The sequence below is a fragment of the Abramis brama genome (assembly GCF_963993115.1).
Source record: "Abramis brama genome assembly, chromosome: 1".
NCBI lineage: Eukaryota > Metazoa > Chordata > Actinopteri > Cypriniformes > Leuciscidae > Abramis > Abramis brama.
The window spans coordinates 57,233,756-57,259,874 of NC_139963.1; the positions used below are offsets into that span (position 1 = coordinate 57,233,756).

A 26,119-nucleotide genomic window follows, 5' to 3' on the forward strand; every position below is an offset into this window, starting at 1 on the left:
ACTAGTAGTGGTGGAAATTTTCATTGTTTCCAGAGAATCGTTCATTTTCAGTTTGTTCACAAAAATTATGCATTCATTGATTCGTTCGGTGACAATTTCTTCATATTACATAAATACGCCAGCAGGGGTGAAAAATAGTGTCTAATGTGTTTTGTCTTAAGTCAACAAAAATATTTACTTGTGACAAAAAAAATGATTTGGCTTCATTAAAATGTGTGCCTAATTTACTCATTAAAATAATGAAATAAGTCAAAATTAGTGGTTCAGATGACCAAAGCACAAGGTTTTCTTCCATAATTAACATTTTAGCTACTCGTCCACAGCGGCTCTGCTTTCGTTGGCGAAAAAGTTAAAGGGATACTCCACTTTTTTTGGAAATAGGTTCATTTTACAACTCCCCAGAGTTAAACAGTTGAGTTTTACCGTTTTCGAATCCATTCAGCCGAACTCCGGGTCTGGCGGTAACACTTTTAGCATAGCTTAGCATAGATCATTGAATCAAACAGGACCATTAGCATCTCTCTTAAAAAAATGACCAAAGAGTTTAGATATTTTTCCTATTTAAAACTTGACTCTTCTGTAGTTACATTGTGTACTAAAACCGACAGAAAATTAAAAGTTGAGATTTTCTAGGCTGATATGGCTGGGAACTATACTCTCATTCCTGCGTAATAATCAAGAAACTTTGCTGCCGTACCATGAGTCCAGCAGGCGTAATGATATGACGCAGCACCTGAAAATAGGTCTAATAGGTTAGACAAACTTAGTCCCGGTCACGTTGGAAGTTACCAAGCTGGGGACTATTTTCATAACTCAGCTTTTCAAAGGTTCGAATCTTTGTAAAAAATGATTCACTATTTTAAAGCGTTCAAAACGCCACACGCTGGTCAGGATACAGTGTAAATAAAAAAAACTTTAAAAAAAACTCAGGCCAAACATGCATAGGCACATCTTTTACAAACTATTGCAAATATGTTATTGAGGGTAATCAATCAAATGCAATCAACAAATCATCTAATATCATAAATATTAAGTATCTGTATAATACGTAGGTTTACATTATATAGGTACATTTTCAGGGCTCTTTTTGTTTATTGTATGGATTGCTCAACTAAACAGGCGAATAAGAGACTATCCACTACTATTATTATTTTTAATTATACAAAAGTCTCAAAACATCTACAAATGTTTAAAACTGATCAGAGATCAGGCAAAACCCATATACACTTGTTCAATGGTTAACTGCATGATGGGTTCACAGAGATGAGGCAACAAAGCCTCGTTTACTGAAATCACATGACTTTCGCAGTTTGATACACGCTCTGAACCACCACAAATCTGAACATGATTTGAAACAAAGATTCATAAAGGTGTCTGAGCTTCGTGAAGCAGTGTTTAGAAAGCTCCCAACACTACTTTAACTACCCGAGTAAGACATGATTCGCAAGTTGTTTGCATAAAATAGTCCATTGAAACTCACTTGATTTAATGTTTCTTCTAGACCGGATGGACGTGAACAAGAAAGGAAAAACAGAAGCCAAAAAATCTGTCTCCTGCCCACAGTGTAAGAAACGCTTCACATGAAAATCAAGGCTGAAGATTCACGTGAGAGTTCACACTGGGAAAAAGAGAAATGCTGGAAGTCCTTCACTACAGAAGATGAACTGAAAGAGCACCAGGAAATTCACACTGGAGGTTTCAAAACCTTTGAAGGCAAAGTTCAGGAGCTGAAGAAGAGGCCATAACACTGTTAAGAGAGACATGAATCTGATGTTAATTTTTTTCTCGTTCCTCATTGTTTTTCATCAGAACATCTAGTGTCTCTTCCACTTCTACTCTTGGAAATGCAATATATACTTTCATGTATCTTTGAAACTGGACTCTTTTCTTCTCTTGTTCTCTTGGGATGCTTTGGTTCTTACAAGTCAGTAAAGAGAGAGATCTGTCTCATTCTCCTTCACTTTTACTTAAAGGGTTAGTTCACCCAAAAATGAAAAGTATGTCATTAATGACTCACCCTCATGTCGTTCCAAGCCCGTAAGAACTCCGTTCATCTTCGGAACACAGTTTAAGATATTTTAGTTTTAGTCCGAGTCGGAGCTTTCTGTCCCTCCATTGAAAACCTATGTACTGTTTTCTGTCCATGTCCAGAAAGGCAATAAAGACATCAAAGTAGTCCTTGTGACTACAGTGGCTCAATCTTAAGTTTATCAAGTGATGAGAATACTTTTTGTGTGCAAAAAGTAAACAAAAATAACGACTTTATTCCACTATTCATTTCCTTCTCTCTGGGCCTCGAGTTAGTTCACATAGTGTTTTAGCGCAGCACTTCTGTGTTGTACGTCACATGTAGGTTCACTATTGGCTGATGCTGGTCATGTGTGTGATGCGTGCGTGCTGCGCTAAAACACTACTGTACGTGAACTCACTCGAGGCCCAGAGAGAAGGAAATGAATAGTGGAATAAAGTCGTTATTTTTGTTTACTTTTTGCGCACAAAAAGTATTCTTGTCGCTTGATAAACTTAAGATTGAGCCACTGTAGTCACATGGAGTACTTTGATGTCTTTATTGACTTTCTGGACAAGGACAGAATACCGTACATATGTTTTCAATGGAGGGACAGAAAGCTCTCGGACTAAAACTAAAATATCTTAAACTGTGTTGCGAAGATGAACAAAGGTTGGTCTTACGGGCTTGGAACGACACGAGGGTGAGTCATTATGACAATTTTCATTTTTGGGTGAACTAACCCTTTAATGTTTGTATTTTCTTCATATAATGATTGATTAAACTCTTTACTCGTTTTATCAACATCTCATTGTTATTGTCCTTTTTTCGGCGTGCTCCTGAAGACCGTTGGGTTTCAAAATGCACATCAGGATTGGTTAGAAAAGAAAAGGTGGTGCTTAGCAGCGGGGTGATTTGAATACACAATTTAGATATCTTTAAAGTAATTTTGACAAGTCATAATGTTATTTCCAGATATCTACATTGTAATTCTTCCTGGTCACAAAGCTAAATGCAGATATCTCCAGAGAAAAGTCTTCCTTGTCAAAAATCTGTTAGAGAAATCCATAACAGAATTGCAGATATCTTTAAATGATTCATTTCAAATGAATTTAAGATATCTCTTAAGTTTTGCCTACAAATGTATTTTGGATATTAAAAAAATTATGAACTATAGATATATTCAATTTGATTATGACTAGTCAAAAACCAGTTAGAGATATCTTGAGTTATAATTTTTACTAGTAATAATTCAGTTAGAGATATCTCTAATGTAATTATCACTATTGTAATTCGAGATATTTTAGGATTATGCCTAGTACAAAATCAATTCTTGATATCTTTAAAAACTCAAAACTCATTTGAAAATATCCGGAAATATTTTCCAATGGAAGAATATGACTAGTCAAAATAGTATTGTAGATATCTCAAATGTATATTATGACTAGTCAAAAACTGGAATTAAGATATCTGGAAAAAAAACTAAACTACGACCAGTGGAGCCAGGGTTATTTAATGCTAAACGGCTTGCCATAATAGCGAGGACATTCTCGAAGAAATAAGAATGGAGCTGCAGCATGTCCTTGTTTTATGCTCTGGGTATTTGGCGTGCTTTTTATTTACTTTATTTTATTATGCTTGCAAACAGTACAGAGATGACATTCATAGTATACAATTTTGTAACAAAATTATAAAAAAAATATGTACAAAAATGTAACAACAATATGTACAATGTCATCTGAACATACAGAATAAAGGAATAAGTTAGCAATGCGTAACTAACTAAAACAAAGATAAAAATAAAAGGAGAAATAGATGATAGAAAAAACATTAAAAAACACGAGGATACGATTTTATTTTATACATCCTTTAGTGTACACAAATTAAAGTCATTACAATTAGAAATTGAGAAACTTATTTACTGAGGAAGAAATATTTGGCGCGTCTTTGATCATCCACCGTTGGCGGCCGCTGCCGATGACGTCACCACGCTCGCCGTCTCTTCCGTCACACATCAGAGTTTCAGCGTCGATTCTTCTGAGGAGAGGAGAGCAGTTCACGGTATTTCTCACATTTACACTCCATCAAACACACTTTATACAGTTTGATTAAGCGACAGGCTCATCTCTGTATTGTTTTCATCGATCACAGCGATACTTGTGCGTCTTTTCTGGCGTCTTCCTACTGAAATAAACATTTAGTGCAGCAGCAGCGAGCATGAGGAGAATATGTTGAGTTCATTCAGACCTGAGCGATTTTGTGTTCGTTTGTGTGATTGTTTCGTCAAGTCAGAAGTCAAAGTCAGTTTGAGATCAGTGAGGGGAATTGATATGGGAATCAATCTCAAATAAATCAGGTGAAAATCAAATAAATCAAAAATCAAGTGTCATACTGGAACAGAGACTGCTAAATGCTTTACATTGAGCTTATAATGAGCCACGTGAGACATTAAATTAATACTAATAAATATGAATAGCGTTTTACCCTAGGAACAATAGTGCAACTATTTGGAACATAACTATTCCCTTAGTTCCCATAACTATTTGGAAAGTTTTATGATGATTTTCAATTTCTGTGTATGTGAATATATCAATTCTGTATGTTATTATTTTAATGATCTAACTACTTTAGTGATTAATGTAGTTATCATAAGATCAAACTAGCTATATTTAGATTAATTTGGACATTATGCTGCTGTAATTATTTATAGTGGTTGATGAAGATGAGTGTCATTAGTGATTGTTTTTGTGTTACTGATGTGTTTTATTCATGTCATAGTGTGAGAAATAACAGTATTGTCTTTCAATAGAGCAGTTTTACAGGCTTTTATCATGTATCCTGACTCAAATAATGTGTTTCTAACAGCAAACACTCAGAATAAAGTGAGATGATCTGCTGATGATCCTGAATGGCTTGTTGAATGAGTGTTGATAGTCTGAGGCTCATCAATATTAACAGATCTGCTGAAAACACTCTTTATTTCATGACAATGGTTCCTGTTTTCACCTCATTTATTATGCTGGTGTCTTCAGATCTCCTGTAAATTGACACGTAAAGCTAATTTCATTGGTGTCAGCAGACTGAGGGGATTTGTTGGTTACTATGTGTAGCCTATGTTTATTATTTCTGTTTATGCTTTCAACTGTTTTCCTTACCATTATTTATATTTGGGAAAATTTACATTATTATATTCTGTTGTCCATGAGAAAAAAAAAAAAAAAAATTTAAACTCTAAAACTATTTTAGATTTTTGGCAGATCAGCTCCTCCCACAGCAGTCACATCATCAGTGAAGCTCCTCCCACTGTAATTCATCATCAGTGAAGCTCCTCCCACTGTAATTTGTCATCAGGGAAGCTCCTCCCACTGCAATTCACCCAATAAATGCTGTAAATTCCCATCAGCTACAAGTGAAGACGAGCATCAAAGCATCAGGAAGAGCTGAAATCTGCAAAGACTGAGTTTATTAAAGAGGACAGTGAGAACATGAGTGATCCAGAACCCTGCAGAATGAAACACACTGAAGATCCTGAAGAACAAAGAGGTTGGTGTTTATTCTTCATTCATTCATGATGCCGAAGAACATTCATGTTAGAAACATTCAAGCACTTCTTCAGTTTTAGATACACAGTTGAAAACTATGAAATGGCTGCAAAAGTTTCTGCCTTTTTTTATTCAAATGGTCAGTAAATATTTTCATATTGATTGTCAACATCAGGTCAAACTCAATTTACATATTTTAACTTTTAGTTTACATTTATTTTATATATGGTTTATAATTTGTAACAATTTTACTAGAATTTGACCTGAATTTTTTGCACATTTTTACAAACTTACAATCTACTAGTCGCTTTACTACAAACATTCTTTCTCGCAGTGGAATTCACTTGATCTTGTGTTTCTTGTGTCACACTGTCACATGTGTGTGAAGTCAATGGAAGTATCTTGAACGGCCATTAATAATTGAAACGTTTTAGTAGTTTTTAACATAACTATATATCAATCTAAAAGTTTGTCAAAATATGGCAGTATTGTGTATTATAATGTTCATTTCATGTAAGATAATTGTGTCATCATTAATCAAATCTATATTTAATAGTTCTCACGACAGAAGCATGGGATTTGTGCCTATAATGTTTACAAAATAATAACTGGAAGATCAGTGTACCTCTATGTATCACCCCGCAAGAACAATTACAGTGCTTTACAACTATAGAACAAAAAGAGTTAAATAAACATATCACTTCATCTAAAACAACAACATGTTTATTAGATCCTATACCAACTAAACTACTGAAGGAAGTGTTACCTGTAGTGGAAGAGCCTCTCCTCAATATTATTAACTCATCTTTATCTTTAGGTCATGTTCCAAGAACATTTAAATTTGCAGTTATAAAACCACTCATTAAGAAACCACAATTTGACCCATATAATCTAGCAAATTATAGACCCATCTTCCATTTATGTCTAAAATATTAGAAAAAGGTGTGTCCGCTCAACTGGGCTCTTTCTTGCAAGAAATTTACATCTATGAAAAGTTTCAGTCTGGGTTCAGGCCGCATCATAGCACTGAAACTGCGCTCGTTAAAATCACAAATGATTTACTTTTAGCTTCTGACCAAGGCTGTATCTCGATACAAGTTTTACTTGATCTTAGTGCTGCGTTCAATACTATAGATCACACAATACTCTTAGATCGACTACAAAATTATACTGGTGTTCAAGGACAAGCATTAAGCTGGTTCAGATCATACCTATCTGACCGCTACCATTTTGTCTATTTAAATGGAGAAAAATCGATCATAACTCCAGTAAACTATAGAGTGCCGCAGGGATCTGTGTTAGGCCCTCTGTTATTCTCAATATATATATGCTGCCACTTGGAAATATTATAAGGAAACATGGAATTAGTTTCCATTATTATGATGATGACACTCAAATATATATTTCATCACGGCCGGATGAAAACGCTAAATTATCCAAATTGACAGAGTGTGTCAAAGATATAAAAGATTGGATGACGCGTAATTTTCTTTTATTAAATCCAGACAAGACAGAGGTAATACTTATCGGTTCAAAAAACCACCCACAAAACCTCTCACAAGACAACTTTAACATAGTAGGATGTCCTGTTACTTATCCTCTACAGTAAAAGACCTGGGTGTAATACTAGATTGCAACCTGTCTTTTGAAAATCATATTTCATATGTTACAAAAACAGCCTTTTTCCACCTTAGAAACATTGCTAAGCTACTTAACATGCTATCAGTTTCTGATGCAGAAAAGTTAGTTCACTAGATTACTGTAATGCTTTATTAGCTGGTTGTCCTGCATCCTCAATAAACAAGCTACAGTTAGTCCTAAATGCAGCCGATAGAGTTCTTACTAGATCAAGAAAATATGATCATATAACACCGATTTTAACATCACTACATTGGTTACCTATAAAGTCCTGTATTAATTACAAGGTATTGCTACTGACTTATAAAGCCCTAAACGGCTTAGCTCCAGTCTATTTAACGGATCTTCTATCACCCTATAATCCATCGCGCTCTTTAAGATCAATAAATTCAAGGCTTTTGGTCATACCTAGGATATCCAGATCCACCAAAGGAGGGAGAGCATTTTCACATTTAGCTCCTAAACTCTGGAATAGCCTTCCTGATACTGTTCGTTGCTCAGACTCGCTCTCCCAGTTTAAAACTAGATTAAAGACGCATCTCTTCAGCCAGGCATTCATATAATATTTTTTAATCTTACAGTTAAATCCAGTCTCTAGTTCATAAATGCCAGAGGAGAACTGGCCCCCGACTGAGCCTGGGTTCTCCCAAGGTTTTTTTTTCTCCATTAGGTCACCTGATGGAGTTTCAGGTCACCATTAGGTCACTTGATGGAGTTTTTCAGTTCCTTGCCACTGTTGCCTTTGTCTTGCTCAGTTGGGGATATTTTGGGGATATTTCATTTAATTTTATCAATCAATAAATTCCACTAGAAACAAACCTTGTTGTATTATTTTAATTTAATACTGTGAAGCTGCTTTGATACAATCTGTATTGTGAAAAGCGCTATACAAATATACTTGACTTGACCTCATTCATGGAAAGTTTCAGGGACGTTTCAAATTTTAATTAATTTATAAAAAGACATAAATTGTAATAAATTATTGTACTATTTTATAGCAGTTGTCTGTTACATCTGGGATAATTTTTATCTCCATTCACTCCATATTTCTCTCTTTTAATTATTTTGATTATTTAGAAAATTTTAAAACTAGTTTTTCTTTGATTTCAGACTCGATGGAAGTGGAGGAGGAGAGTGAAGAACTGAGTGAAGTGAAGGAGGAGAGAGAAGAACTGAGTGAAGTGAAGGAGGAGAGAGAAGAACTGAGTGAAGTGGAGGAGGAGAGTGAAGAACTGAGTGAAGTGAAGGAGGAGAGTGAAGAACTGAGTGAAGTGAAGGAGGAGAGTGAAGAACTGAGTGAAGTGAAGGAGGAGAGTGAAGAACTGAGTGAAGTGAAGGAGGAGAGTGAAGGACTGAGTGAAGTGAAGGAAGAGAGAGAAGAACTGAGTGAAGTGAAGGAGGAGAGTGAAGAACTGAGTGAAGTGAAGGAGGAACATCATGTCAAACCTGGAGAAAAACCTCGATCAAAGACTAAAAAGATATTTTTAAAGAAAAGAAGAGTCAAAAAATCTTTCACCTGCACTCAGTGTGGAAAGAGTTTATTAAGCAAACAAATTCTTGAGCGTCACATGAGGATCCACACTGGAGAGAAGCCATATCCATGCAATCAGTGTGGGAATAGTTTCAGACAATTAGCAAACCTTAATGCTCACATGAGGATTCACACCGGAGAGAAGCCGTTCACATGCAATCAATGTGGGAATAGTTTCAGTCAATTAGCAAACCATAATGTTCACATGAGGATCCACACCGGAGAGAAGCCGTTCACATGTGATCAGTGTGGGAAAAGTTTCAGTCAATCTTCATACCTTAATGCTCACATGAGGATCCACACTGGAGAGAAGCCGTTCACATGTGATCAGTGTGGGAAAAGTTTCAGTCAATTAGCAAACCTTAATGCTCACATGAGGATCCACACTGGAGAGAAGCCGTTCCAGTGTGATCAATGTGAAAAGAGATTCTCAAACAAAGTCCGTCTTAATGTTCACATGAGGATCCACACTGGAGAGAAGCCGTTCTCATGTGATCAGTGTGGGAAAACATTTCTCTGGGCATCAGACCTGAAGACACACCAGAGAGTCCATACCAAGGAGAAGCCGCATTCATGTTCTGTGTGTGGAAAGAGTTTTTCACAGCTGGATAATTTACATAAACATCAGAAAATTCATACTGGTGTGAGAGAGTGCATGTGCTTTGAGTGTGAGAAGACTTTTAAAATGGCAAACAGTTTAAAACTGCACCAGAGAATTCATACTGGAGAAAAGAGGTGGAGGGACGCCAGAACAGCTGATGCCAGAGCGAGGTGAATATTAGATGGCTTCACTCCTCCCGAAATTACCTTGAGCTTCACTAATTGTTTATTTTCATGATCGACTTCAGCAATTAGTTCTTGCAGCCCTAGTTAAGTTTGTTTTTGATCATCAAAACTCAGCTTTTCAAAGGCTCGAGTCTTTGTAAAAAAATATCCACTGTTTTAAATCATTCAAAACGCCACACGCTGGTCAGGACAGTGTAAATGCAAAAAAATAAATAAATTTAAAAAATCAGGCCAAACATGCATAAAAACACCTTTTACAAACTATTGCAAATGTGTTATTGAGGGTAATCAATCAAATGCAATCAACAAATCATCTAATATCATAAATATTAAGCATCTGTATAATATGTAGGTTTTACATTATGTAGGTACATATTCAGGGCTCTTTTTGTTTGTTGCATGGATTGCTCAACTAAACAGGCGAATAAGAGACTATCCACTACTTGAAAGATTCATAAAGGTGTCTGAACTTCGTGAAGCAGTGTTTCGAGATCTCCCATCACTACTTTAACTACATGAGTTGATTAGCAAGTTGTTTGCATAAAATAGTTAATTGAAACTCACTTGATTTAATGTTTCTTTTAGACCTGATGGACGTGAACAAGAAAGGAAAAACAGATGCCAAAAAATCTGCCTCCTGCCCTCAGTGTGAGAAACGCTTCACATGAAAATCAAGTCTGAAGATTCACATGAGAGTTCACACTGGGAAGAAGCGAAATGCAGGAAGTCCTTCACTACAGAAGATGAACTGAAAGAGCACCAGAAAATTCACACTGGAGGTTTCAAAACCTTTGGAGGCAAAGTTCAAGAGCTGAAGAAGAGACCATAACACTTTTAAGAGAGACATGAATCTGATGTTAATTTTGTACTTGTTCTTCATTGTTTTTCATCAGAACATCTAGTGTCTCTTCCACTTCTACTCTTGGAAATGCAATATATACTTTCATGTATCGTTGAAACTGGACTCTTTTCTTCTCTTCTTCTCTTGAGATGATTTGGATCTTATAAGTCAGTAAAGATAGATATCTGTCTCATTCTCCTTCACTTTTACTTAGTGTTTGTATTTTCTTCTTATAATGATTGATTAAACTCTTTACTCAATTTATCAACAGCTCATTGTTATTGTCCTTTTTTATTTTCTGCTGATTCTGCTTGAATCAGGAATCATTTTCGTTCTACCAAAAAGACTCAGGAGGATTCACAAATGAAATATGAAATCTCCATGTTTCAGATCATTTCTTCATTACTTTCAGTCTACAACTCTCTACTTTGTTTTCAACCAAGTAACATCTTTCTTGTCTCTGAACAACCAGCTGGATGTCAACCAATTCGGCTTCAAGATAGGGCATTCAACTGAGCCTGCATTACTGTCGGTCACAGAAGCCCTACGGATCGTAAAAGCTGCTTCCAAATATTCAGTTCTCATTATCCTGGATCTGTCTGCTGCCTTCGACACTGTGAATCATCAGATCCTTCTGTCCAGCCTCTCATCACTGGGCATCACAGGTACTCCTCTCCACTGGTTTGAGTCCTATCTCACAGGTAGGTCCTTCAGGGTCGCATGGAGAGGCGAGGTATCGAAAGCACATCGACTGATCACAGGGGTTCTTCAGGGTTCAGTTCTTGGACCCTTGCTCTTCTCCATCTACACCACATCTCTGAGACACATAATACAGGCACATGGTTTCTCCTACCACTGCTATGCTGATGACACACAGCTCTTCCTCATTTCAACCTGATGATCCCACAGTAGCTGCACAGATCTCAAGCTGTCTGGCGGACATCTCAACATGGATGAAGGAACATGCAGCTCAACCTGGCAAAGACTGAGCTTCTCGTCCTCCCTGCCAATCTATCTCTACAACACAACTTCACTAACCAGCTAGATTCATCATCATCAATCACCCTATCAAGGTCGGTCAGGGCCTCCCTGCTCAGCCAAAAATCAGGTTGTGTGTCACGGTCATTAAAAAACCTGTCCAGCACTGGCACGCTCAGGTCTATCCTGCAGTACATGGGTCTGGTCTGATTTAGAGAAACAAACAAAAGAGAAATTGTTTAGAGTTGTGACAAAGTAATTGTTGGAAGATATAGTGATACTTAAACTACTTTTAGTAAGTATTAATGGAACATTGGGGACATTTTAGTAGTTATATTTAAAACCTTACTTTTGTACAAGTGTTACCTTGCATACTTGTATTTAATTTACCTAATATATCAAGGCAAGGCAAGTTTATTTATATAGCACATTTCATACATAATGGCAATTCAAAGTGCTTTACATAGAAGAAAATAAAATAATAAAAATAAATAAGAATAATTAAAACATTTTAGGAAAATAAAATACAGTACAGTATAGTACAAACAGTCGGACAAACATTGGCACAGTGCTCATTCATTAAATGCATAGCTAAACAGAAGTGTTTTGAGTCTGGATTTGAATGTGACTACTGTAGGAGCACGTCTGATCTCCTCTGGAAGCTGGTTCCAGCTGCGGCTGGCATAATAGCTAAAAGCAGACTCACCGTGCTTTGAGTGAACCTGTTGCATGTCGAAATGAATGAATTCCAAGACGTGCATAATTTGATGAGTTTGTTTAATCTTGTTCACTGCTTACATTAACTCAGCATTTATTCGCAGTCCACCAAAACTCTGTGCGCGTTCACAACACTACTCAAAACTCTCTTTTTCTGTTTCTAATCAACGCCCGCACTTCTCTTCCGTGGGCGCCCCCTCTCCTGTAGGATCGCTATAACATGCCTGCTTGAGCATCACTTCAGTCTTTATACTTGATGCTAAGTAGTCTTGAAACTGTCTTTGCGTGACATCTATCTCCCATTTCATGTCATCTGCTGACGTAGACACCACTGGCCACATGATATCTGAAACATTGCTCCGTCATGCGACGGGCCACGCATCAAGTGCTGAAAGGTCGCAACCATTAACATATTTTATGCTCTATATACACAGACCCACATATGCTATTTTGATTGTATCATCATATTTTAGCAAACTATGTGTCAATGTCTGTTTACTGGTACTTTATGTGTATTAAATGAAACATAATAAGTTCATGAAGAACTTTTTCTTCATTATGAACCTATGAACTGTGTTTTTACTACTTCACATAGCAACTATGAAATCAAATGACTCTATGTGTAATAGAGGGTGTGCCTAATGTATCATATGTCAGTGTTGTTGGTGGGTGTCTTTGTCTGAAAGGAAACTTTCTTTGTGGCAGGTGAGTTGCTGCTGGGCTGATGTCGTCTGCCTCATCGGATGATGTCTCCTGTCCCCCTTCTGCCACCTCATTTTCATCCTCCAATTCATCTGCAGACTTCTCTGCATTTCTATCCTCTTCATCACACATCTCCATGGGCAGTACATGTTCGCACTCTGGCTCTTGGTCCAATTCTCCTTCTGTTGCCCTTAATTGGAACTCATCCTCCTCAGCTCTTGGTCGGCTTTTTCTCTCTGCGCGTTGCTGTATCGGCAATGTCGTCCAGCCTCTCCAGTCATCCTCGTCCTCGGAATCCTCTTCCATCTCAGCATCCACTTGATGTGTGTCCTTTTTCCCCTTTGCCACTGTCACTTTCCCCCTTGATTGAGTTGTATTCCTGTTCTGCTGGACATAGTCAACAGGTAGGAAGTCGCAAGGCAGCAAAAAGTTTCGGTGTAGGACCCTCGCTTCCCCTGGGCCACGTTCTGGCTTAACCACATAGACTGGGCCGTCTGCATACTTCCTTTCTGTCACGACATGTACTCGATCCTCCCAGTATGACCGGAGTTTCCCCGGACCACCTCTTTCTCCACGATTTCTCACCAAAACTCTGTTTCCTGGCTGGAGATCTGCTCCATATATCTTCTTGTCGTAGCCTTGCTTTGCTCTCCTCTGCTCCTTCTGAACTGTCCTTGATGCCAATTCATATGCCTCTTTCATGCGATTTCTCCACTTGGCAGCATAATCACTATGCGACACTCCACTCTCCCTTGGCTTCAGGCCAAACATTACATCGATGGGCAGCCTCGGGTGTCTGCAATACAGAAGGTAGTATGGGGCATAACCTGTCACTTTACTTCGCGTACAGTTATACGCATGGACAACCTTGTTTAGAGAGCTCTTCCAATCGGCCTTGGAAGGCTCTTTTAACTCAATGGCTCTGAAAAGGAAGGCTTGTGGTGATTCATTGGTACTTTGAGTGATGTTCAACAATTTGTAGTACAGGTCAGTAGAACTGTCCTCCTTGAAATGTCCCTTTAATATTGTTTTCAGCTGTGACAGAGTGCGATCTCTTTTGATTTCCAGCATTTTGCGTAAACTCAATCCTGGGTTGATGGCTTTTATTACTGCTTCAATAATTTCTGCTTCACTGTGGCCTCTTCTCAGCCCTTTGTCAACCAGATGCATCAAATTAGTGAATGACAGTTTATCCTTTTGCCCACTCTTTACAATCTGACCGCAGACTTTGAAATCCCTCCTCACCGTGACTTCAGGGGCCATGCCAATGAATGCTGGCTGTTCTAGAGGCTGTTTTTTCCCTTTTTCACTCTCTTTTCCCTTTTTTCCCATTTGATCTCTCATATTCGTATTTCCAATCTGCAGTTAAGAGTGATTTTGCTGTGAATCTGCCTCGTTCACTACATCATGCTCAATCTGTGAGATTTCCGTCTCAATTTTATTTCTGCCGCCATTTTCGTCAATTTCGTTCTCTCCCTGTGCCTCCATGAGCGAAAACATTGAATCCAAATAGTGCTTCGCTACTTCTTCTTCTTCCGTATCAATCGCGGCATCAATCGACTCTGTAATCTTCCTGATAAGTGCGCGCTTAGTAGAGACATTGGCGGTAGGGATTTTGTTACAATCACATACCTCCTTCACTTGGTCGAGCCGCAACAGCCACAGTCTCTCTGTTACACGTTCGGCTAGTGCTTCCAGATCCATCTGGCGCTGACATGCACTCGCTTACTCGGCCGAGAATCTCCGCTCTCCCGCGTGCTCGCGGCGTTCCCTCCGGCTCGCACTTCGGCTCGCACTTATTAGAAATCCCAGCGGTGCTTTCAAGTTTGTTGCATGTCGAAATGAATGAATTCCAAGACGTGCATAATTTGATGGGTTCGTTTAATCTTGTTCACTGCTTACATTAACTCAGCATTTATTCGCAGTCCACCAAAACTCTGTGCGCGTTCACAACACTACTCAAAACTCTCTTTTTCTGTTTCTAATCAACGCCCGCACCTCTCTTCCGTGGGCGCCCCCTCTCCTGTAGGATCGCTATAACATGCCTGCTTGAGCATCACTTCAGTCTTTATACTTGATGCTAAGTAGTCTTGAAACTGTCTTTGCGTGACATCTATCTCCCATTTCATGTCATCTGCTGACGTAGACACCACTGGCCACATGATATCTGAAACATTGCTCCGTCATGCGAAGGGCCACGCATCAAGTGCTGAAAGGTCACAACCATTAACATATTCTATGCTCTATATACACAGACCCACATACCGTAAATCCTCTAATAGTGGCCTGTATTCCATTAGTGGCCGGGTCTCTAACATTGGCCGGTCTCGCTGTTGGCGGAGGTAAATAAAGGCCGGTCCCTAATAGTGGCCGGGGCTATTATTAGAACCAACGTTTTTCTGGGCAGGCCACAACATTATGCTTGTGATAGTAACATGCAAATACCACAGGGGGGCAATGTTTGCTAATGAATCCAAGCCATAGCTATGGTAGCCTGGTCATGTCAATCACTTCGCTCTTGACTCGCACGTGAGAATTCAGTCACCGGTAGGCTAATGTTGTTTACCATGGCAGCTGCGGAGCCAAAGAGGATTTTTGGCGAAAATCTATTTTTTAACCCCCTGGGATCGACAATCGCACTGGCGCGATAGGCTCGCTTTTTTTCTTAAGTGCAAACGAGTTTCAAAATACTCTGTTGACTTTGATCTCTTAATTACGGAGAGCGCGCGTTATTCAAACGCAAATAATCTGAGGCGATCCACGCAAACCTGAACGCCCACAATCAGCTGGATAACACACATCTATCTAAGTAATAATAATCCTGGAAAATGTACCTCAGAAGTGCTTGGAAGTATTATTTCGAGGAGCAACGGATCCAGCTGAGAAATAGGTCCGTTCTATTTGCTTTGTTCTAATCGCAATAGTGTCTGTAAGTTACACGCAAAAAGACACGCGTTTCTAGTGTGTGAATGAATGAATGAAATCAATGAATGCACAGATGCGTGCTGTTGTGGAGCTAACGTTACTACTGCTGGAACAAATACTGTTTCAAAATGAATCATTGCTTTTCACAAAATTTTTTATTTATATTGTATTTATTTGTTGTTAATGTTCTGTATGCATACCATAATGTTATATGGTAAATAACTGTACGTTTTCAATAAATTAACCTAGTATTTTATAGGTTAAAATAGACACAAAATCTCGTTTTTATTCATTCTACTGGTAGTCCGTTTTGCTCAAATACAAATAAAGGCCTGTCTCTAATTATGGCCTCCTTCCAATAAAGGCCTGGGCCGCGATGCGCTTGAGTAAAATAAAGGCCCCGGCCTATATTAGAGGATTTACGGTATGCTCTTTTGATTGTATCATCATATTTTAGCAAACTATGTGTCAATGTCTGTTTACTGGTACTTTATGTGTATTAAATGAAACATAATCCCATGAACTTTTTTCATTTTGAACCTTTCATTTTCTTCATTGTGAACCTATGAACTGTGTTTTTACTAATTCACATAGCAACTATGAAATCAAATGACTCTATGTGTAATAGAGGGTGTGCCTAATGTATCATATGTCAGTGTTGTTGGTGGGTGTCTTTGTCTGAAAGGATACTTTCTTTGTGGCAGGTGAGTTGCATTTATTCGCAGTCCACCAAAACTCTGTGCGCGTTCACAACACTACTCAAAACTCTCTTTTTCTGTTTCTAGTCAACGCCCGCACCTCTCTTCCGTGGGCGCCCCCTCTCCTGTAGGATCGCTATAACATGCCTGCTTGAGCATCACTCAATATAAACCAAGCAGAGATTATGCGTTTGCACAAACATTGACTTAAACATATTTCCAGTATTAACCCCATCAAGAATTTAGAATATATATGAACTAAGTGAACAATAAAAATTAAATAAAGACATATGGGGGGGGGGGGGGGGGGGCTCTCTCTCTAAACATTAGCATTACAGGGAATGTTATTATGAACCCCACAAACCCTTGGTATTTCTAGCTGATATGTAAGGGATAATCTATGGAAGCCCGTTTCCGCCACGTTGAGTAAAAAAAAAAAGATTCTTTAAGTCATAATAATGAGAAACTTTCTCATAATAATGACTTAACATCTCATAATAATGAGAAACTTTCTCATAATAATGAGAAACTTTCTCGTAATAATGACTTAACATCTCATAATAATGAGAAACTTTCTCATAATTATGACTTAACATCTCATAATAATGAGAAACTTTCTCGTAATAATGACTTAACATCTCATAATAATGAGAAACTTTCTCATAATTATGACTTAACATCTCATAATAATGAGAAACTTTCTCATAATAATGAGAAACTTTCTCGTAATAATGACTTAACATCTCATAATAATGAGAAACTTTCTCGTAATAATGACTTAACATCTCATAATAATGAGAAACTTTCTCATAATTATGACTTAACACCTCATAATAATGAGAAACTTTCTCATAATAATGAGAAACTTTCTCGTAATAATGACTTAACATCTCATAATAATGAGAAACTTTCTCGTTATAATGACTTAACATCTCGTAATAATGAGAAACTTTCTCGAAATAATGACTTAACATCTCGTAATAATGAGAAACTTTCTCGTAATAATGACTTAACATCTCGTAATAATGAGAAACTTTCTCGAAATAATGACTTAACATCTCGTAATAATGAGAAACTTTCTCGAAATAATGACTTAACATCTCGTAATAATGAGAAACTTTCTCATAATAATGACTTAACATCTCGTAATAATGAGAAACTTTCTCATAATAATGACTTAACATCTCGTAATAATGAGAAACTTTCTCATAATAATGACTTAACATCTCGTAATAATGAGAAACTTTCTCGAAATAATGACTTAACATCTCATAATAATGAGAAACTTTCTCGTAATAATGACTTATTTTCTCGCACTTCTACGCATGCGCAAAGCAGCGGAGCAGAAGGGCGTGCCACACTAGCGACATCCGCTGGTCAAAGCCGTGTAAATGCATCACAGCAAACATGGCACGCTCTGCAAAACAGTTGTTTTCATTAAAGTCAGTTTGATCTACTAAGTGCAATCTGTAGTATCATTAAATAACATCATCAGTAGGCCTATATCTTCCATACTTTTCCATGCGCACGATAAGGTGTGAAAGTGGGATGCAGAAGCAGGACGGTTACCATGGTAACGAAGGACGCCTGCTTGTGCACACCGATGGAAATTGTTACATGAATTTACAAAACTATCAGATTAAAGTTGGAATATTACATTTATTCGTCAAGTTTAAGTGTAACACATATGTGTGTTAATATAACACGTATTTTGCAGATATTTGCTAGGTATTTGATGTGCAGGTTCATCTGGAAGATATCAATACAGAAATCACCTTTAAGATGTTTATGACTTTGGGGACATTTAAACATAAGTGGGCAGTGGAATGGGGGAAAACGCAAAGTCGAGACGTGTTTTTAAAAGCTGAACTTCTTTTCAATTGAGCGCCGCGTTTTTAGAACGGCGTGTCATGCGCGAGACGCTGCAGAAGAGCGAGCGCAACGTCCGTCTAGTGCGCGTTTGCCTAGAAAAGCAATGAAAAAGCGCGTTCTGTATGAACGGACCCTTACACAGATTTCCAGATGAAGTGTTCTTAAACAGATTTGGAAAGGTGTGCTAGCTGTCTTATCATTCCTCCATCTATTTGAAATCCATGGATCACCCTTGTGTTGCTGCTTGTTCATACACAAAAATACAAATGAATATTACAAATGAATAAAAGACTATCTAGTATGGAAGCCTGTCTCATACTGATCATTTATCATTAATGTTATTCACTGCAGAGCGTGCCATTTGCTGTGATGCATTTACACGGCTTTGACCAGCGGATGTCGCTAGTGTGGCACGCCCTTCTGCTCCGCTGCTTTGCGCATGCGTAGAAGTGCGAGAAAATAAGTCATTATTACGAGAAAGTTTCTCATTATTATGAGATGTTAAGTCATTATTACGAGAAAGTTTCTCATTATTACGAGATGTTAAGTCATTATTATGAGAAAGTTTCTCATTATTACGAGATGTTAAGTCATTATTATGAGAAAGTTTCTCATTATTATGAGATGTTAAGTCATTATTATGAGAAAGTTTCTCATTATTACGAGATGTTAAGTCATTATTACGAGAAAGTTTCTCATTATTACGAGATGTTAAGTCATTATTACGAGAAAGTTTCTCATTATTATGAGATGTTAAGTCATTATTACGAGAAAGTTTCTCATTATTATGAGATGTTAAGTCATTATTACGAGAAAGTTTCTCATTATTATGAGAAAGTTTCTCATTATTATGACTTAAAGAATCTTTATTTTTTTACTCAATGTGGCGGAAACGGGCTTCCATAATAATCCACGGCTAGCCATGCATTAAAGTATTTTAATGCACGACGTAGAGGCGAAGAACAACCCGGCGCAAAGCGGAGGGTGGTTGCCTCTATGTCGTGCATTAAAATCCTGTAATGCACGGCTAGCCGTGGATTATCCCGCTTATACCTTGGTTATTTGCCAATTTAAAAACAATTTAAAGCTGTAACTGATGTTTACAGTGTAATTTTTTAACAGACGGGTAAAAATGACGGTTATTTTTCTTAAGTTAAGTCTCGAGTTCACGCGCATAGGTTTAGTTACCTATGATCACGCGCGTGAACTCGACAATCGACTACTTTGGACTTTGACCGAAAACAGGATGTAAATACAGGTATGAGCGCTGGCTGAATCAACATCACTTTTATTCATATCTTTCACATCTACTGCAGTCAGATTCACCCGTGATCACTCTGAAGGAATCACTCACATTAGCTGGGCACTTGTAATGACACATCAAGGATGTTAAGAGGGTAAAAGCAGGTTTAAAACTTGCCCCATTGAAGTCAACGGTGCAAATTTTAAAAAGAGGATAACACGGTGTAGGCAACACCGATTTTTGTCGTTGTTCTCTGTACTGACAGCACTCAAATTTACAAAAAAATGAGCTCAATGTTAAAATTGACCGGAGTTCTTTGAACTTAATTGAACTTAATGATTCTTTATTGGATTTATTACAAAATTATTTATGAATGACAGGCAACACTGACAGTGACAAGGCAATCTTTATTTGAACTAATCATGTCATTTATTGAATGAATTATGTAGAGTGTGAAATAAAACAGGCGTCTCTAACCACGATTACTATATAAAGACACATTACATTTGTTGAAATGCATTAAATTAAATAAAAAATAAAAAATAAAAAAACAGTTGGGAATTTCGATAGGGGATTGTTTTATTCATCATTATACTAACTGATGTTAAACTCCACATTTCCATTTATCGTGAAGTTAGACATGGAAAAGGGTAGGGTTAATTCAGGTTTAGGCTTGGAGGTGAAATTATGTTTCGCTTTGCTTGTTGAGGTTCTAGATGTCAGTATGTCACTCCATGCCCTCCTCTCTGACAAAGATGGGGCCCAATATGACCGCAAACTCGCCTCGCACCGGTGGCCTGTAGGGTTGCCAACTGTCCCGAATTTTGGGCCTAATTTATTTGTCCCATGCGTGACCTCCCGTGTCCCGTTTTTTGACAAGCTGATCTAACCACTGACTGATACAACAGCAACAGCAGCAGTCTGGTCGCTTCCGCTTCAAGCCGGACTCGTCTCGCGCTAACGGTAATTTCCTTTCACTGTCCATGTTTTGATTTCGGCAAATCAATTTTGGCGAATGCAAACAACGTGATTATTGTTCACGAGTCTAACATCCAGCCACGCAAGAAAACATGTAATCTACCTGAGGGAATAATATGCTCAAAAAACATTTCTGATTATTATTAATGTTTAAAAAAAAAGCTTTTAGAAAGTAAATAAAAAGCTTTTGTAACATTATAAATGTCTTTACTGTCACTTTTGATTAATGTAATGCATCCTTGCTGAATAAAAATAGGCAATTACTTTCTTTATTTTTTTTCAAAAAAAAAAATCTTACTAACCCCAAACTTTTGAACTGTAAGCCTAGTGTATAATGTTAAAAAAGCTTTCTATTTTAGATAAATGCTGTTATTTTGAACGATGGTTTGTTTGTAATGTGACTTTTTTATGTATGACATTAAAATTATTTTTAGAATTAAATACATAAATAGGTTAAGCAATACAAATGTGTTTATGTCTGATAACCTTTTAAACACATGCTTAACTGCAGACATACTGTACAAATATTTTGAGTGTCCCTCATTTTCCTATAAATAACCACGATTGTCCCGCATTTTCCTTTTCTGAAGTTGGCAACCCTAGTGGCCTGTCACTGACATGATCTGGCGACTATCTAGTCCTGCATCAGAGAGTCATCCAACGGCAGTGCTCCGCAAACTATGGTTTGTGTACATTTGTGAGATACCTTCCACCTGAACAACAAGAATTTAAAGTATACAATTTAGATTTGGAAAATAATATAAACACAGTTTAAATTCATGGGCAAAAACGAAATATCTATTACCAACCTCTTCACAAATACTTTTTAGCATATTGCCAAGGTAGTTGAGCCCCATCAGCTCCCTGGTGAACCACACTTCGGTGCTCTCGAGTTTGCACAGAGGGATGCGTCTCAGATGCAAACAGAACGCTCCGGCATTTTCTGGACACTTTGACAGATATTTTTTAAAGCTGTCCATGGGACAAAGTGGGTCGCCAGGGCTCGCAAACATAAATCCTTGTAAATTCTCCTAATCCGATGCAGTGGGATCCTTGTGTTTTTTTGTCTCTGGGTTATGCGCCAGGGTCAGGTACTCTTTCCCATTCTCGTCTTGCCGGAGAACGAAAGACTCTTTTGATAGGTTACGGTTTACTTCTCTTCGCCTCTGTGCAAAACACAGCTGTATGTCAAACCAAACTTTTCTTACAAGTCCTGTGGGTGTGAAAGGGGAGAGTGCAGGTGCATTTCTAATTTTTTTTACAAGTCAGACTCAGTAATACGCGGATGATGAACGCTGGTGTCTTTTCCATTTTTCCTGTAGCGCTTTAAAACTGATTTAAAGACGGCATTGCTTAACTTGAAGTCTTTATCACTTATGATGTTGTATTTTGTAATGCGACGGTTTATACCTGCTCTGAGACACATCAAACTTGCAACACTGTATTCGCGTCCAGCGGTAGACTGAACAGAGGCATAAAACTCCCGCAATGTCTCATTTAAAAGAGAAGCAGAGTAGGTCTCGAAATCACAATTGTTCTGTCTTTGGCGCAAAAAGTCACTGAAAGTGTTAACTGCCCATTTAGTTGTCTTTTTCGTATTGACCTCATCTTTGTCGTCTTCGATCTTATCTAGCTCTGCCGGTGTTAATTCCTTGTGCCGCTTTTTGTCATTCAACGTCTTCTCCAAGTCTTCTATTTCGTCTTGTGCCTGGGCCCATTTCTCAAAATTGCCATATTCACCATACAAATTAAACGATATGCAAAAATCATCCATTTAGCCTACCTAAATAAACGTTTTCATATGTGTCTCTCACTCTGCTTGCAAGTGTAACTGTGTTACTATGGTTACCAATGTTTATAGTAGCGGATTAATTTCGAACTGTAATCAAACTGGCTGGAACTACCTCTGCATTAAACGCAGGGCTTAAAGTATTCCGGCGGGGGGCCGGATTTCCGGCTTGAGGGCAGGTCCGGTCTCCGGCACAGGCAAAATTTATTTATCAGGCTGCAAATTACAGTCCGGAGGCACTTTAATCTGACTTGAATAACACACTGGTCCCTTTCAACCTACCTGTCACCACTATTGCCACCCGCTGGAGAACTCGACTGTTATATATTTGTCCCGATTTTCCGCGCATTTGTGAAAAAAACAACTCGCCTTTCCCGCACTTCTTCTGACGAATCATCGGATAAAGAGGCGAAGAGCAGCAAGTTCTACGACTGATCCACAGTGAGTGTAAGTTAGAGTTTATATGCTTATTCTGTGGAGTAAAGTCGGGCGAACGGGGTCGCTGCGTTGCCACGCTTATCACCGGCGCTAAAATAAGCACTAAAAGGCTCTGTCTCAATTCATTCGCTGCATCGGTTCTGTCCATCCCCGGTACCCCGCACGAGAGCACGGTGTCGGACCATCCCCGCTCCGCTACGTGCCTCCCTTCTGCAGCCGTGCGCGCGGTGAGACAGGTGTGCACGGGAAAGACACGCGGTGTAACCCCCCCACTAACCCTCTGTAAAAAGCAAAACGTAACGCCTTCATATTGAACTGAGCCTCGCACTGTTCTTTATTCACAAATACTCGAATTTAAGAGTTTCGGGTGGAGTAGACTTTTTTTTTTTTTTTTTACTGCACACCTTCCAGCCAATCAGAATCGAGTATTTAAACAGCCGGTGGTATAAGATCCTAATGATCTGAGTGATCTGTTGGGTTTACAGTATATTCAGTGAGCATATCTGCAATGTATTGAGGTCCTAAGCCATTGAATGATTTATATAACAGTAATAATACTTTAAAAGCAATCCTAAATCTAACTGGGAGCCAGTGTAAAGACCTGAGGACTGGTGTGATATGTTCATATTTTCTGGTTCTGCTCAGAATCCTGGTGGCAGCGTTCTGTATGAGCTGCAACTGTCTTATGGTCTTTTTGGGAAGGCCAGTGAGGAGTCCATTACAATAATCCACCCTGCTGGTGATGGAAGCGTGAACAAGTTTCTCTAATGGCTCGTTTCCACTGAGCAGTACGGTACGGTTCGGGTCTGTTAACCATGATCTGGCTAGCGTTTCCACTGCCAACAGTACCCTTACTTGATAGGCGTGGTGTTTCGATCTACGTCATTTTCGCGCGAAGAAGAACATAGTAAACTACAATGGATGACATACAGCAGATCTTGTTCTTGCTCCTCGACATGTTTGTCACAAGAAGACAAGCGCCGACATTAGGCTTTTCTCAATATCAAGTACGCAAAGTTTGTACTTGCCATGTGCGACTCATGCAAATGGCAGCGCGTTCTTAAAGCGTCACTCAGCTCGCTCTGCTACTCCGGTTATCTCTGTTACTCTGTATGTACATTTTAAGCGACAATAAAACTAAATATGTTATAAAACACCTACTCTTTTTGTTTTCAGTTAAATAAATTAAACATTATAGGGACACAAATGTGGTTCATGCGCAAGCGCAATGCATATTGATTATTCACTGCACATTATACGTTATTCTATTTATAACAAAACGAAATTTAAAACGCAACCCTAACGTTACCTCTTTTCGTTTAAATAAAAAAAAATTAAACATATTCCAGGCAATATATGCATTTGTACAAATGTTGCAATAAACATCAGTGATAATCTTGTAACTAGAAAAAAAAGTTTGTTGAGACAAACTTTAAGTTGGCTTGAGAAAGCCGGACCAGAGAGTTTGAAGAAGTTAAAAGTAGTTAGAAGTTTAAAGTAGTTAGAAATTTGAAGTAGTTTGAAGTTTAAAGTAGTTTAAATTTTGATTGATAAATTAGTTAGAAAGAAGAATAGTTAGAAAGAAGGAAAGATTAGTTAGAAAGAAAGAAGATTAGTTAGGAAGAAAAAGAAAGATAGATTAGAAAGAAAGAAAGATAAGTTAAAAAGAAAGATTAGTTAGAAAGAAAAAAGATTAGTTAGGAAGAAAGAAAGATTATAAAAAAAAGAAAAAATATTAGTTAGGAAGAAAAAGAAAGATAGATTAGAAAGAAAGAAAGAAAGAGAAAGAAAGAAAGAAAAAGATTAGGTAGAAAGAAAGAAAGAAAGAAAGAAAGAAAGAAAGAAAGAAAGAAAGAAAGAAAGATTAGGTAGAAAGAAAGAAAGATTAGGTAGAAAGAAAGAAAGAAAGTAAGAAAAAGATTAGGTAGAAAGACAGAATGAAAGAAAAAAGAAAGAAAGAAAGAAAGAAAGAAAGAAAGAAAGAAAGAAAGAAAGAAAGAAAGAAAGATTAGGTAGAAAGAAAGAAAGATAAGTTAGAAAGAAAAAAAGAAAAGAAAGAAAGGAAAGATTAGTTAGAAAGAAAGAAAAAGAAAAAAGAAAGATTAGCTAGAAAGGAAGAAGAAAGATTGGCTAGAAAGAAAAAAGAAAGAAAGATTAGTTAGAAAGAAAGAAAAAAAAGATTTGTTAGAAAGGAAAGAAAGATTAGTTAGAAAGATTAGATAGAAAGATAAGTTAGAAAGAAAGATTAGTTAGAAAAAGAAAGAAAGAAAGAAAGAAAGAAAGAAAGAAAGAAAGAAAGAAAGAAAGATTAGTTAGATAGAAAGATAGATTGATTAGTTAGAAAGAAGAAATATTAGTTGGAAAGAAAGAATGAATGAATGGTGGATTAGTTAGAAAGAAAGAAAGAAAGAAAGAAAGAAAGAAAGAAAGAAAGAAAGAAAGAAAGACTAATTAGTTAGAAAGAAAGATAGATTAGTGAGAGAGAAAGAAAAAAGATTGATTAGAAAGAAAGAAAGAAAGAAAGAAAGAAAGAAAGAAAGAAAGAAAGATGGATTAGTTAGATAGAAAGATAGATTAGTTAGAAAGAAAGATAGATAGATTAGTTAGAAAGAAAGAAAGATAGATTAGTTAGAATGAAAGAAAGAAAAATATATTAGTTAGAAAGAAAGATGGATTAGTTCGTTAAAAAGAAAGAAAGATGGATTATTTAGTTAAAAAGAAAGATAGATTAGTTAGTTAAAAAGATAGATAGATAGATAGATAGATAGATAGATAGATAGATAGATAGATAGAAAAGGTTTGAAGTTAGATAGATAGATAGATAGATAGATAGATAGATAGATAGATAGATAGATATATAGATAGATAAGTTCAAAATATAGATTTAGCCAAATATAGTTTACCATGATTTACCATAGTTTACCATGATTTACTATAGTATACCATGATTTACCATGTTCAAGTATGATTTACTGATTCAAGCATGATTTACCATAGTTTACCATGATTTACCATAGTTTACCATGATTTACCACGATTTACCATAGTTTACCATAATTTACTATAGTATACCATGATTTACCATGTTCAAGTATGATTTACTGATTCTTGCATGATTTGTCATAGATTACCATGATTTACCATAGTTTACCATGATTTACCACGATTTACCATAGTTTACCATGATTTACTATAGTATACAGCGATTTACCATGTTCAAGTATGATTTACTGATTCTAGCATGATTTAGCATAGTTTACCATGATTTACCACGATTTACCATAGTTTACCATGATTTACTATAGTATACCACGATTTACCATGTTCAAGTATAATTTACTGATTCTAGCATGATTTACCATAGTTTACCATGATTTACCACGATTTACCATAGTTTACCATGATTTACTATAGTATACCATGATTTACCATG

At 37.3% G+C, this 26,119-nt stretch overlaps 2 protein-coding genes across 4 annotated transcripts in view; both read left to right on the plus strand.

The window, feature by feature from the left end:
- LOC311076416 (uncharacterized protein) overlaps window positions 1-2,053 on the plus strand; it is an 88,519-nt gene extending 86,466 nt beyond the window's left edge. For both annotated transcript variants that reach the window (XR_014604662.1, XR_014604663.1), the window contains exon 5: window positions 1,502-2,053. The gene's annotated coding sequence lies outside the window, so the exon portion shown is untranslated. The remainder of the gene's footprint in view (window positions 1-1,501) is intronic.
- Window positions 2,054-2,656: 603 nt separating this feature from the next.
- On the plus strand, window positions 2,657-10,610 carry LOC311076314 (uncharacterized protein). 2 transcript variants are annotated; one of them, XM_084104414.1, is made up of 5 exons: window positions 4,028-4,069; window positions 5,255-5,551; window positions 8,299-9,490; window positions 10,091-10,119; window positions 10,193-10,610. In XM_084104414.1, the coding sequence occupies exons 2-5, from the start codon at window positions 5,494-5,496 to the stop codon at window positions 10,255-10,257; spliced, it is 1,344 nt and encodes a 447-aa protein (XP_083960540.1). In that variant the 5' UTR covers window positions 4,028-4,069; window positions 5,255-5,493; the 3' UTR covers window positions 10,258-10,610. The 2 variants fall into 2 exon arrangements, with proteins under 2 accessions (XP_083960539.1, XP_083960540.1); XM_084104413.1 differs by having other exon boundaries at window positions 2,657-5,551.
- Window positions 10,611-26,119: the final 15,509 nt, after the last annotated feature.